This window comes from Mustela nivalis, assembly GCF_964662115.1.
Source record: "Mustela nivalis genome assembly, chromosome: 11".
Classification (NCBI taxonomy): Eukaryota; Metazoa; Chordata; class Mammalia; order Carnivora; family Mustelidae; genus Mustela; species Mustela nivalis.
Window position 1 is genome coordinate 70540568 of NC_139030.1, and position 13603 is coordinate 70554170.

Consider the following 13603-nt stretch of genomic DNA (forward strand, 5'->3'; position numbering starts at 1 on the left):
CCTCTGCCCCTCCCCTACTCGCACATATGCCTGTGTGGTCTCTAATAAACAAAATCTTTTTAACAAAAGGGTGGGTGTAGGAAAAAAAAAAAGCAAATTAAACCCAAAATATAAGGGATGAAATAATAAAGAACAGAAATCAATGATATGCACAAATAACTGAGAAAAACAAAAGTGAGTTCTTTGCAAAGATCAACTGGATAAACCTCAAGCTAACATGATCAAGAAAAAGAAGACCCAAATTACCAGTATCAGGAAAGAAAAAGGGGACATCAGTAAAGATCTTATATACTGTAGTGAAATAAGAGAATATTCTGAACACCTTTTATTATCAAAAATTCTACAGTTTAGGTGAAACAGACAAATTCCTTGGAAGAAAAAAATTACCAAAGCTGACTTAAGAAACACAGATGAATAACGCCATATCTATTTTTTAAAGTAAAAACTTTCGAGAAGGAAAACTCTAGGTCCAGACTATTTAACTAGTAAATTCTACCAGAAATTTAAGGAAGAAATAATACCAATCCTATACAAACTCTCAGCAAACAAGAGGGAACACTTCTTCACTTATTCTACCAAGCTAGCATTGCTGATGCCAAAACCAGACAAAATAATCAAAGAAAAATACAAACCAACATTCCTCATTAATATGGACATAAAATTCTATATCTAATATTAACAAATTTAATCCAGCAATAGAAAGAAAATGGATAATATATCACGGCCAACTGGGGCTTATGGCAGGAATATAAGGTTGGTTTACAATTCATAACTTAAATGTATTTTACCATACAAAATAAAGGAGAAAAAAATCATATGATCACATCAATTAGTGCAGAAAAAAGTATTAGAAAGAACTGAACACATATGATACAAACTCTCAGCAAATGAGGAAAAAAGGTAACTCTTCAACCTGAAAAGGACATATTTTTTAAAAAAACCCAGAGCTAACATCATATTTAGTTAGTAATAAGTGCTTCTCCCCCAGGATTAGGAACAAGGCAAAGATGTGCTCTCACCTCTATTCAACATCATACTGGAGGTCACAGCCAGTGCAATAAGAAAAAGAAATTAAAGGCATACATACTGGTAAGAAAGTAAAAACGTCTTTATTACAGATGCAATGATCTTTTTTTTTTTTTTAAAGATTTTATTTATTTGGCAGAGAGACAGCGACAAAAGGAAAACAAGCAGGGGGAGTGGGAGAGAAGAAGCAGGCCTCCCGCTAAGCAGGAAGCCTAATGTGGGGCTCGATCCCAGAACCCGAGCCAAAGGTAGACACCTAATGACTAAGCCATCCAGGCACCCCCAGATGCAAGGATCACAGATATAAAAATCCCAAGAATATGTTAAGAAGCTACTAGAACTTAGGGGCACCTGGGTGGCTCAGTGGGTTAAAAGCCTCTGCCTTCGGCTCAGGTCATGGTCCCGGGGTCCTTGGATCGAGCCCCGCATCGAGCTCTCTGCTCAGCAAGGAGCCTGCTTCCTCTCTCTCTCTGACTGCCTCTCTGCCCACTTGTGATCTCGCTCTGTCAAATAAATAAAGAAAATCTTCAAAAAAAAAAGAAAAAAGAAAGAAACTACTAGAATTTAGTAAGTGAATTTAGCAAGATGACAGGACATGTAATCAATATATTAAACAATCAATTGTACTTTTATATAATTAGTAACAAGTAAAACGGAAATTTAAAAAATACCATTTATAACCGCTTAAAAAGAAATACTTGGTGTTATATTTGCAAGACCTATACACTGGAAAGTACAAAAACACTGCTAAGAGACAGTAAGGAAATTCTGAGTAAGTAGAGACATTCACGTGCTAATGCATGGCAAGACTCACTTGTGAAGATGCCATTTCCCACAGAACTGATCTATAAAGTCAACACCATCTCAGTTAAAATCCCAGCACTGGAGAAAGGCAAATTAAAACCACATCGAAATACTATTCATATCCAAATACTGAGAAATATGTAGAATAACTGGAATTTCTCATACATTGCTGGTCAGTGTATAGTACAACCCCTTCAGAAAGTTCTTAAAAAGCTAAACAAAGATCTTCCTGTGACTCAGAAATTTCACTTTTAAGTGGAATTAAAGAGAAAATGAATGAACGAGTGAAAACAGGAGTATAAAAAGGATGGTATGAAAATGCTAATAGCAGTTGTATTCCTAATAGCAAAAAGCTGGAAAGAATTCAAATGTCAACAAATAGGAAAATGAGCAATTATGGCATACTCATAAAATAAAAAGAAAGAAGCCACTGATACAACACATGTGAATTTTAAAACAACTTATATGAAAGAGGCCAGAAAAAGAGTACATATAAAAGATTCCATTCATATGAAATTCAAGAACTGACAAAAGTCATTTATGCTAACAAATCAGAAAGGAATTTTGGGTGGGTAGCCAGGGGCAAGGAATTGCCTGCAGAGGCAAAAGGGAATTTTGGAAATGTTGGAAATCTCTTTACTAGGGTTGTGGTTACATACAGTCCAAATTAGTATATTTTATTGTTTATTATCTTATACCTCAGTAAAAATCTACTTAAAAAGTAAAAACTAAAATTAAAAATATTGTTATTTAAGCCCCTGTTCCTCTCTGCCAAGTCACAGTGAGGCAGGCTGAGGGAACCCCCCCCCCGCCCCCCACCAAGTTAGCTGAGCAACAGGTTTTCACAGGGTCCTTCGAACTTCACCAAGATTCCCAGGAGTATCTCAGCAAGTCTCTAAGTGTTTGCTTTTTCTCAATTCGTTTCACTTACTAGTATTTTTTCTTACTTTGTGAGTTGATGTGGCGACTTTTCCCCCTCTTAAATTCAGTTCTTTTCTTTTCCTCTACCACCAAAATACATTTCCATCTTTTCTCCAAAGAGTACATTTATTCCTAAGCACAAAAACAGTCTGAAAACAAAACTATGACAATGTTACCCAGTATTAACAGGAACTATCTTGCCAGGAGCCATGTGAAAAAGAGTTTTGAGCTTCAACTACCAATACAGATCTCCCACTCTGACCATCCAAACATCTAGAACTTACTAATGCTGAGTGTGTCCACTACTGGCGGCTGCTAGTGTGCCACTTTCCAAACCTTCTGCTTCAGGCCTGATTAAAACTTCTATCAGTTAGGCAGGTCTCTACAGTTTCTTCCCAATACTAAGAGGAGTAGGACTCCAAAAAGCTGTTTTAAGACAAATTTTTAGGGCTGGCAGATCTCTGCCATGTTTCTCTTAATAACAAAGGGCAGGAACCAGCAGCTTTCTGACACACTACCACCACAAACCATGGATACCCACAGCATGGGAAGTGCAGGCTGAGCACACAGCTCAGTGTGATAATTGTGTCCGTGATGTACACGATTATACAAATATTACAAATTACAAATATAAATGCTAAAGTACTAAATAGTTACAGACACCAAAACACAAGTTACTTTTTAATTTGATGCAACAGTGAATATCAAAACAACAGCAACTGTGGTCCACTTTCAAGAACAGTAAGAACATAGAAGATGGTGTCATAATCTCAGTAATCATAACATCCATGTAATTCCGTAAAAAAAGGAAAAGCAAAAGGAGAAACTCTTATTCAGAGGGTGGACTTGACACAAACCCATGTAAGATGTTAACAAGCCCGGCAAATTCAAAAAAGGTCTCTGAGTGGCCGGGAAGGCCCACGGAGCCCACACCTCGGCAGGGAACAGAGCAAAAGAATCTCTACCAGCCACTGAAAATGCCCTAGAAAGGCAGAGGGAAGTAAACACGTTTACTGCATACAGTCTAAGACCACTTAGTACACACAGAACCAATCTCAACCACCACAATAATTTCTGAAAATACTCTGCATTACTCAGCAGTAATAGTAAATGATGTTCGGAATGGTGACCCTGAGTCACCAAGGAATATTAAAGTGCTCAATATCCCTTGCTAAAAACAGCACAATGCACCATGTTTTATGAAGGTGGCCAAAGAATGGTTACAATTTTCATCACTTCCTAGCTTAAAGTCCTGAGCTATGGTTATCTCTCGACGTCAGGCGCGTGCAACGCCCCACCTCCACCAGCTGTGCTCTGATATTAACTCCCTCCTGGTGTCTTCCTAGTGTAAATGGGTTTAAGGACATGTCTGGATATGTCTGTAGAACCACTACACAGACTAAATGAGTTTTTAAGTTTTTAAGTTTTCAAGCACATTTTGAAAATGGGATTTCTCCTGTTACTATAAAACATCTTCCACAGAAAATAATCCATCCTACCTGCAGGGAGACAATTGTCAGGTCTTATTTGTGGGTTCATTATCGCCTACTGAAATTCTGTATTCTCTTGCACTTTCTAATTAGCTAGTGATTCATTATTCTCAATTGTTTATTCCCGTTTCATCCCCCAAATAAAATAACACCCTCCATTTCCTCCACAGCCTACCCCACCTACCCTTCCCCACCTACCCCACAGCAGTACCGGCTGCCCACAGCATAGCACCCTCTGCCCAACATAAACACCGGTGGTCCATGCCAGGCTATACTCTGCAACTGTGAACTTCAAAGCTGAACTGTGGCAAGATAAAACCCAAGTCCTCCATCTTGCTGTCTGGTCCGATCAAGGAGGGACAGGTTACTGCCCCAGGGCACCTGGAGCTTGGAGACTTACCAGTCCTAATGAGGACAGCTGGTAATCTGCTTACCTCCCTGTGCCAGACCCTGGGCTGAAATGCTTCACACCCATTATCTATTTAATCATCATAAGTGTCCTGTGAGATAGGTTCTATTAGGGCCCCACTTTCTAGCTGGGTGGGCTGTACGAAGAGGCAAATGAACCATGACCACACTGCCATGAAATGGCAGAGCAGGATCAGAACCCAGTTATGATTTCAAAGCCCACACTCTTCACCGTACTAATAGCTTCTGTGGCCCTTCACTCCAGTAATTAAAGCTATACTTCATTTCCAAGTATACACTGAATGCCACAGATTCCCTGTATTCAGCTTTCTTGACTGCAAAGCACTTATCTTGTCTTCGTGTGGAATAGTTGTAACTGTCATCACTTTCAAAAGTGAGAGGATAAATCGAGCCAAAGGTTCTAGATTTGGGCAGCCTTTCAGCTTTGCTGTCTGAAAAATCACTTTAACACTTAAGTATGTAAGAGTATTACCTGGGGTTACAGTTAGCTGAAAGCAATGTAGCTTGTTTGGATCAGGAAAATGCACCTTACATGTACCTGCAAAAGAAACAGCACATCAGGAAGGTCTGAGAGCTAGCAGCAGTCCTTATGAGGCTGACCTTGAAACATACACATGGAGTTGAAGGAGGAGTTTGTAGATGCTGCCTTGCTCTTGGTTTGACAAATATTTGTGCCACTGTGCTAAAATTGCAAACCCGTGATTTTTGCCATATAGTCTTTTATTTGCTAATTCCAAATTGAGATGGTTTCTTTCAACTTTTAAACAGTCACTAAAATTGAGGTCTTTCCATTAACTTCAAGAATTATGCTAGTTTACTTTGAAAAGAGAAAACCACATCTCAAGGAGATGAACACATGTGAGTAAGGCAAACTAAACAAGGCAAAACCAGAAGAACCCAGGCCAAACTTCTGGGCTATTCACCCACCACCATCCTTATTCACACCCACCACAGTAAACTGAAGTTCAAAAGAAGGGTGCCCATGAAGTTAACTCACACCTAGAGTTTACCATGGCATTAAAAAGGAGGGGAAAAATGTCTCCACAGACCAAATGGTAGCTAAGTTTGCTTTGTTGGTGAAATAACACTCTGCTCAGAGGGCAACGCCCTACGTCCAATGCACCACATCCGGAGGGGTCTGGGGAATCAGGACAAGGCGTTCTCACAGGGAAAAGAGCTAAGGGCTAGTGGCACGACAGAGCACCTGGCTAAATCTGTTTCCTTCAAACAAATGATACCAAAGAATGGTAAATACACAAGGAATAAATAGCCACTAAATTGGAGATGAATATATGTAGAAATTGTCTATTATTCTATAAACTCAGAAAATATTCTAAACTCCTTGGGTCACTTTCTGACTTTATTCTTTACAAGTCCCACCACTGAAAATATTTGTCTAGTTTTACAATGGTATGAAATTTCATCAAAATAGGACGATTCAAATTAGACTTAGATATGGCTCTTAGAGATCATCTAGTTCAATGTCCTTAAGCATGAAGTAACACAAAGATCCAAAGAGGTTCAGCGACCAGCCCAGGATCACACAGGTTATCAACAGAAGGTTTGTTCCCAAATTAAAGATGAGTTCATGACTCTTCTCCCTATACCACACCACATGTTCATTACTTCATGAACATGCCAGGCATGAGGCATAAAAACCACACAGAACTGTTAATAGGGCTTTTATTATTATTATTTTTTTTGCCAATCCCTCAGAAAATCATTGTAGAATAAAAGGTAACTTAATCTAGAAGAGCGAGAAGGGATCTTAGAGATTACATTGTCACATTTTTAATTTTATAAATAATGAAGCCGGAAGCCATGAAGTTCAAGACTTTTGCCTGAACCACATATGTGAATAGTATATGGGCTTCATTTCTCTTAATCTTTTTTTTTTTTTTAAGATTGTTATTTATTTATTCAACAGACAGAGATCATGAGTAGGCAGAGAGGCAGGCGGTGGGGGGGGGGGGGGCAGGCTCCCTGCTGTGCAGAGAGCCCTATGCAGGGCTTGATCCCAAGTCCCTGAGATCATGACCTGAGCTGCACGCAGAGGCTTAACCCACTTAGCCACCCAAGCACCCCTGTTTCTCTTAATCATGACTTGAAATGAGAAATGCTGTCTTTCCAGTAAGATCCAAGCAACAGAAATGCAGGACAAGGGCTTAGGGAATGTCTCACTGATTGGCAGAAGTCGGCAACATTCCTTTGTTTTCATACTTGGCATTCTCCTTCATTTCAGAAGGATAAACAGAAATCCATCCTTCTAGAACAGACTGGCCCCCCAATAATAAAGAAGTTACCAAGGGAGATTAACAATCAATACAAGTACTGAAAAGAATCAAACATTTTAAAGCTCAAAAAAGTCTTAACAACAACAAAAAATTAAGAGACAGGTTTTGTTTTAGTTCAAAGCTTTTCCTCTGTCTGCAAGCATGGGCTAACATCTTATAATTCCATCTATCTGAAAGAGGTATTTTTTGCCAACAGAGAAATGTCTCTGAACTTGCATATACACAGCTCCAAACAAGTTCTGAATGGCTGTTAAGTAGCACTGCTACATAGCAAGGTATTTTGTTTTTCTTGTTAATGTTTTAGAGATATTATTAATACTAGATAAGATACTAGAGATTTCTTTTTTGGTGGCTTCTTCTTTTCTCTTTAGAATAATGAGTTGCGTACTTTTGGAAAGCATGGCTTCCTTGTATAAACTAATTTAGACTTCTCCTACGCTGATAGCACAGAGGGCAGGGAGAAAGTGAGAAGAAACAGATAGCATGTGGTCTCTTTAATCAGATACTTGAGCCAGAAATGCTAGGGAGATGTCTTTCAAACCTAAGGTGTTTAGTTAAAATCCTGGTTTGAAAACCAATTACACAGTTTGTTTTTGCATTTTTTTTTTTTTAAAGTAGGCTCCCTACCTAGCATGGAGCTTGCACTCATGACCTTGTGCTCAAGAGCGTATGCTCCCCCGAATGAGCCAGCGAGGTGTCCCCACAAAGTTTAACTGTTCTCAAACCAAAATTTCAGAGAAGGTTAAAAATATTCTCTATGGGTTAAAAACCAACAATTTCAGTAAGACTCCTATTTGAGGACAAAATGAACTGTGTGAAAGTAGTAAGTTTTTGTGGTCTTGATTACATATATGCATGTGTATATAAATATATGTACATATAAACCCTTTACGAGAACCCCAAAACACTTCCTTCCAGTTCTGACTAGAAGAAAACTTTGAGATCAAGCAATTCAGGGATTTTTAAGACATTAAAGACATTTTGACTGAGACCCACACTAAGAAACCTATTTAATATCACAACCCAACATTCCCATAGATAGATAGCACACATTAAAAATAATTTTCCAAAAAAAATGTGTACTTACCCTTAACAAATGATTGTACAACCACTTAAGGTCACACCCACTATCACCCTTCTAACTGCAGTTAGTGGCAGGAACGGGCCCTCTCTTCTCTGGGTCAGGTGGGCCGGAGAGACCAAGCTCTCTAGAGTATTCACCCAGACCAGGAGACCCACATATAAACATCTCACTCACAGTGATAAACATCCTCAGCCTCAGAACTATTTTTAACCAAACATGATGATAAAAAGTTCTAATTTTTAAAAAATACTAAAATGGCCAAAACGTTCAGGCTTTAATGGTACTACTAAAATTTGGCAAGGGATTAATAATAGGAAAAGAAAAGCAACCCTCTGACACCTCACACAAGCTAACTGCCCAGTAAGCAAACTTGCTCACGAGTGAGAACTGCACAGTGGGTCTGTGTGTCCAAGGGGGAAGGACCAAAGTGAGGACACCTGGTGACATAACGGGTGTAGTCACCCCAGCTCATGCATAGAGATGCATTACAGGCAAGCACCTTCTGGACCAAAAAGGTGGTACTGACACTCATGAAAACAGGACCATCTGTCACTGATTTATAGATCTTTTCGCTCAAAGAGGACACAGGACAGAACACTGTGGAACAAATACGAAACCCAGCCCCGTCCCCTCTCCTGGTAAATATCTCACTCTCACCTGAGCCTCGACAAAATTCTGCTACCTGTCTGCACAAAATTAAAACTTACTCCCAACACACAGGAAAACCAGGCTTTGGGCTATGCAAGGTTATTAAAACATGAAAAAAAAAAAGCTTCTCCATGCAATGACTTTGCAGCACTTACTGTCTGGGTGGGATGCTATACTTACACGGTAAATTAGCTTCAAGCTCCGCAACCTCTGTGGAAACAAAAAGACTATTGTTAATATCAGTCACGCCTCCACATAAAAGCACCAGCTCTAAACTGGCAACTTCTTCCCCGATGCTGAGGAACTAAAGGGACCAAAGTAACTAACACCTACCCTGGGTCTGATGTTTAGACGTTAAGCCATGGAATTGTTTCAAAGACACAAAGGTACCTGTAGGATGCCAGGAAGTACAGTCACAGGCCCTTGAAAATGTACTTAGTATAAACGAAAATCATTTCAAAATTCACAAAGAAATCACCCACAGGTAAACCGGTCACTAAAGTGTTTTTGAAAGTCTTCTTCCCCCGCATAGCAGAACTGCTGCCCTTGGAATGTGACTTACATGTCTCTTCCAGTTCTTTTAGACCTGTCTTCCCCTGTGGCTCACCCAGTGTGAGCTTGAACTTCTCCAGTGAGAGAAAACTCTGCCTCCTGCCGGGGCCCCAGGCTGTGCTGTTATCCAGCTATCTGTTAACATCTTGCTATGGCCCCAGAAAGGGGGGCTTGGAGCCTTGGCCCTTTGAGTCATCACTCATTCAGTGTATAAGCCCCACACCCCTTGGCCAGGACAAAGCCACAACCCCCCACCACTATGACTATTAAGAGCTGAGGTCTGGGGGCACCCAGAAATAAGTGGGCAGGCAAATCAGTGGTGTCTCAGACATAACAGAATGTGCTCTGGGGTTCTGGGAGCACAAAGATTGCTCCCAGCTGTGGAGACTAGAAAAAGGAGGTCTATGGGCCAGGCTTTAAAGAATAAATAGTATGAAGGCCAGCAGAAGAAGAAGAATGCATTCCTCGAAGCTAAGTTAGTGATGTGCAAAAGCACCGAACACAGACAAGCACAGAAACCAGAAGGCACACAATACAGCCAGAGCAATGGGTACAAAGCAAGAGAGCAACAGGAAACGAGGAAAAACAGGGCCAGGATCTCGGAGGCCTTGAGTGCCCAGCTTAGGAGTCTCAACTTAAATCTGCAGCAGTAAGGAGCAGAGGGACACTTCTGAACAAGCTTCCAAACTTTCCTCAAGAGGACAATTTTAGAAAGGGCAAAGCAGAGGTCAGTGATCTGTGAGATGGGCACTCTGCAAGACAGCAAAGGCCTAGCAAAGGCAGGGAGGGTTGTGGTGCCTGAGCGCATGGAGGACAAAAGGATCTGCCAGCTGTGAGGGGCAGGAGGGTCAGAGATGGCAGAGGGCTGACAGGCTGGGAAGTCCTGGGAGGAGGAAGCTGAAATCTGGGTGCGTGGCTAGGGCCGAGGAGTCCCCTCAGAGATGAGACTGACAGAGAGGAGACTAGTGAAAAGAATGAAGTGTGGCAGAGTAGAAGACAAAAGCAAGGGAGTCCCTCATGAAAAAAGGTAGAAAAATAGGAGACACATGGGGAACACAGTGACTCAGGGGACAGACTGATCCAGGGAAATGAGGACCCAGTCAAGGCCATCCCATGTGGATTAGACATTGCTGAGGGCACTACAAACAGCAGGAAGGCAGGTGACAGGATGGAAACCAGATTACAAAAAACTAAGAAGCAAATGGGTGGTCAAAATATACAAGCAGTAGATACGACAATTTCTCAATTCCTTCACGTCAAGTACGGAGTGGTGGGCAGGAGAGGGCAAGAGGCCATCATGTGGCACAGCTGAACACTTAACGCATTAGTGGGAAGACTGGCAGATAGCTCCACTTCGGGGCCAAGGATTTGAGAGACTCCAGACCTGTAATAGCAGCCATTTGAGAATCTGGGTACAGACAGGCAGCCCACTAACTGAGTTGGCTCTGGGTTCCAGGTATTTAGAATGGGCGCTCAGAAAGTTGCAGTGGGGCAGAGGAGGGAGGGGTCGGGGAATGCAACAGTGCCATGTGGGCTACAGGGCTCTACCCAATGCTCTTGCCTAGGAGAGACAAAGAGCAGGTCTCTTCAGTGGAGCAGGGCACCGGGAGAGGAGTGACAGTTATCCTCTTGCTGTGTGACTAGAAAAGGAACAAGTCTGTGATGATGTGCAAGCCTGGGAAGCCGGTTTTCTTGGCTGCTTTGTGTTGTAGTACATTTAAAATACAGTCACTTAACAAAACTGAACATATTTAAGAATCCTATGAAGTGATTATTATTCTTCTAATGACCACAGTGATCTTTAGTTTTGTCTTTCTGACTGGCGCGTGCGTTCTCACCCTTCCTTGGAGCAGGGCACTCACTAAAGACAACAGCGGCCAAGGGGGGCCAAGACCACAGTGCTAGCGCTCTGACGCTGCCCAGAGCCATGCTCTCCTCTAGCAGCTCACACAAGCATTTGTTTTATCAAAAAAGCCCGTATTTTATCAAATGACTCATTCATTAATCACTTTAAAATAAATGTTCCCTATATGAACTGTACGTTTTTCAACTACATGCATTTGTGTCTTTTATTATAGCATTATTTAGCTTGCTGGTAAAAACAGAAAAAACTGTCTTTGGGGGCCCTTGTTTTGAGAGACCGACGTTAGAACTGGCTTTCCCTGGCAAGTCTGTCCCGTCCACAGCTGGGAGAACTCTGGGAGTCCAGCTTTAAGGAACAACCAGTGAAATGAAAACATGCTCAGAGGATTTGAGGAGAAGGGGCCACAAAACAGAAGCAGAATGTTTGAGAAGACTGTCTCCTGCCAAAAGATGGGGAAGAGGGAGGTTACGACACAAGAGGACAGCAAAGCACTGACCAAGGGTGTGGTGGTGGTGACCAAGCAACAGAACAGACCCCTGCACCAAAGGGATGGGACAGGGGGCAAGAGGCTTATGTCTCCAGGAAGCCTGACTGCTGTGCAGGGAATCTCTGCCCTACCTGCACATCACTCACCTTGGGAGTCTTTTGCTGCACCCCCTCTTTAAAAAATAGCTGTGGTAAGGTACAATTTTCTATAAAATAGACCCACTTTTAGTGTATGATTCAGTAATTTTTAGTAAAACCTGCAGTTGTGCATTCATCCCCTTAATTCAGTACCTGCTGAGCTTTTCACACTGCTTGTCCTACACAGATCCATCCCACCAGAAGTCTGATGGGGGATCTAGGGCTCTGAAGTTCTTACTCTCCCCAGGTATCAGAAACTGCTACAAGCTACTTGGCCGTGTTAAAATACCCACACACAGCTATTTACACAGATGGATTTAATAACTTCACTTTATCGTCTAGAATTCAAGTCCAAAGATGAGCTTATGCTTGCATTTCCAGGTACAGTGTTAGTCAAGGGGAGTGGACAAGGGCCAGCAGAGCCCCACCACAGTCAGGGCCTCCGCAGGCTTTGGGTCCAAGAGCAGGCAAGAAATACAATCTTGGGAGCACAAGACTTTCAGTAAAGATACTCAGCACTTCAGTTCAGTCCAGTGCAGAAGATAAAAGAGCCACATACCCTCATGGCGTTGTCACAAATGACACACAGTTTCTCTACACTTCAAATGACGGTAAATAAGAATTCATTAATATCAGTAGCTATCGCCTTAGAATCCAGGTACAAGTCTATGGCCAAAGAAACAAGCGAATTGCTTCATATGCCTGAGAGGCCTCTTTGCAAAGCAGCAGCCCTTCTCTGCGTGACCTCACTGCCTGCAGGACACAACCCCTCCCTGTAAAATAGCAAGAAGTTCAGGTATTTTTAACCTGCTAAAGTCTCGCCTGTTCCAAGATGCTAACACCTCTACCCCTCAGTGGCCCAGCCTTTCTAGGGGGCACCTTGCACAATTCCGAGGCTGCACAACTTCCTTCTGAGAAATTAGACTCTTTTCCTTTCTAACTAAAGAGCAAACCACAGAGCCCACTTGAAGCACGACTGCCCTTAGATATCAGATTACAAAATCCACCCAATGACCACAGTGGCCCCCACACGACACATCTTCTCCATTTTCTGCCACAGGCTCCTCACAACACAATGCTCTTGTTGTTTCTACACTGGCTGCCCCTCAAATCTGCGCGTTCTTCAGGGCAAGGACTGACCCAGCCCCCAAACGCTGGTACTTGGCCCTGGGCTTGGCACACACAGGGTGCTCAGGAAACACTTAACAAATAAGTACTCTCGCCAGCAAGCTGCCCAAGCTCCTGGTGTGCCTGTCCTGAGATGTGAGAAGCCTTTCCCCTTGTGTAGCTGGCCCAACGCATTCCAAAGGGGCTGTGGAAGGGGCTGTGTTCCCTCAAAGTTCCTATGTTGAAGCCCTGCCCCTGCCCCACCCCCATGTGATGATATTAGGAGGTGGGGCCTTTGGGAGGTGGTCAGCATTAGAAGTCATGAGGGTGGGCCTTCACGGCGGGATAACTACCCTTGTAAGAGATACCCGGTACTTGCTGGCCAGGAAGGGGTCCTCACCAGGAACTAAATCTGCTGATGCCCTGATCTTCGGAGTCCCCAGCCTTTAGGACCATGAAAATAAACAGTGTTGCTGGAGCCGCTCAATCTATAGTATCTGCCTATGGGAATCTGAGCTAAGACAAAGAGCCAATCAGAGACACAGATGATGGCTCTTGGCAAGAGCCAGCTCCAAGCCCCATGGGGCAGGACAGCTGTGCCATTCCACCCAGGGAGAGATGCAGCTACTTCCCATAAGACTCGATTACCTCCTTCCACCTGAACACTCTCTCTCAGATTTGACTGGAACTTTCTCTCTTAGCTTCCCGCCTGTCTTCATACATTAAGTACCCCTTCTGCAGTTTCAGCATCCATGCACAG

At 42.5% G+C, this 13603-nt stretch overlaps 1 protein-coding gene across 3 annotated transcripts in view; it reads right to left on the reverse strand.

Moving 5' to 3' along the window:
* Nucleotides 1–13603, reverse strand: part of UBE2F (ubiquitin conjugating enzyme E2 F (putative)) — a 55729-nt gene that overhangs the window by 32171 nt on the left and 9955 nt on the right. For 2 of the 3 annotated variants that reach the window (XM_082691052.1, XM_082691053.1), the window contains exons 3-4: nt 8877–8906; nt 5143–5208 (exon numbers count right to left, since the gene is read on the reverse strand). In XM_082691052.1, the coding sequence (XP_082547178.1) occupies nt 5143–5208; nt 8877–8906 (96 nt within the window). The remainder of the gene's footprint in view (nt 1–5142; nt 5209–8876; nt 8907–13603) is intronic. The other variant, XM_082691051.1, reaches the window with a different exon arrangement.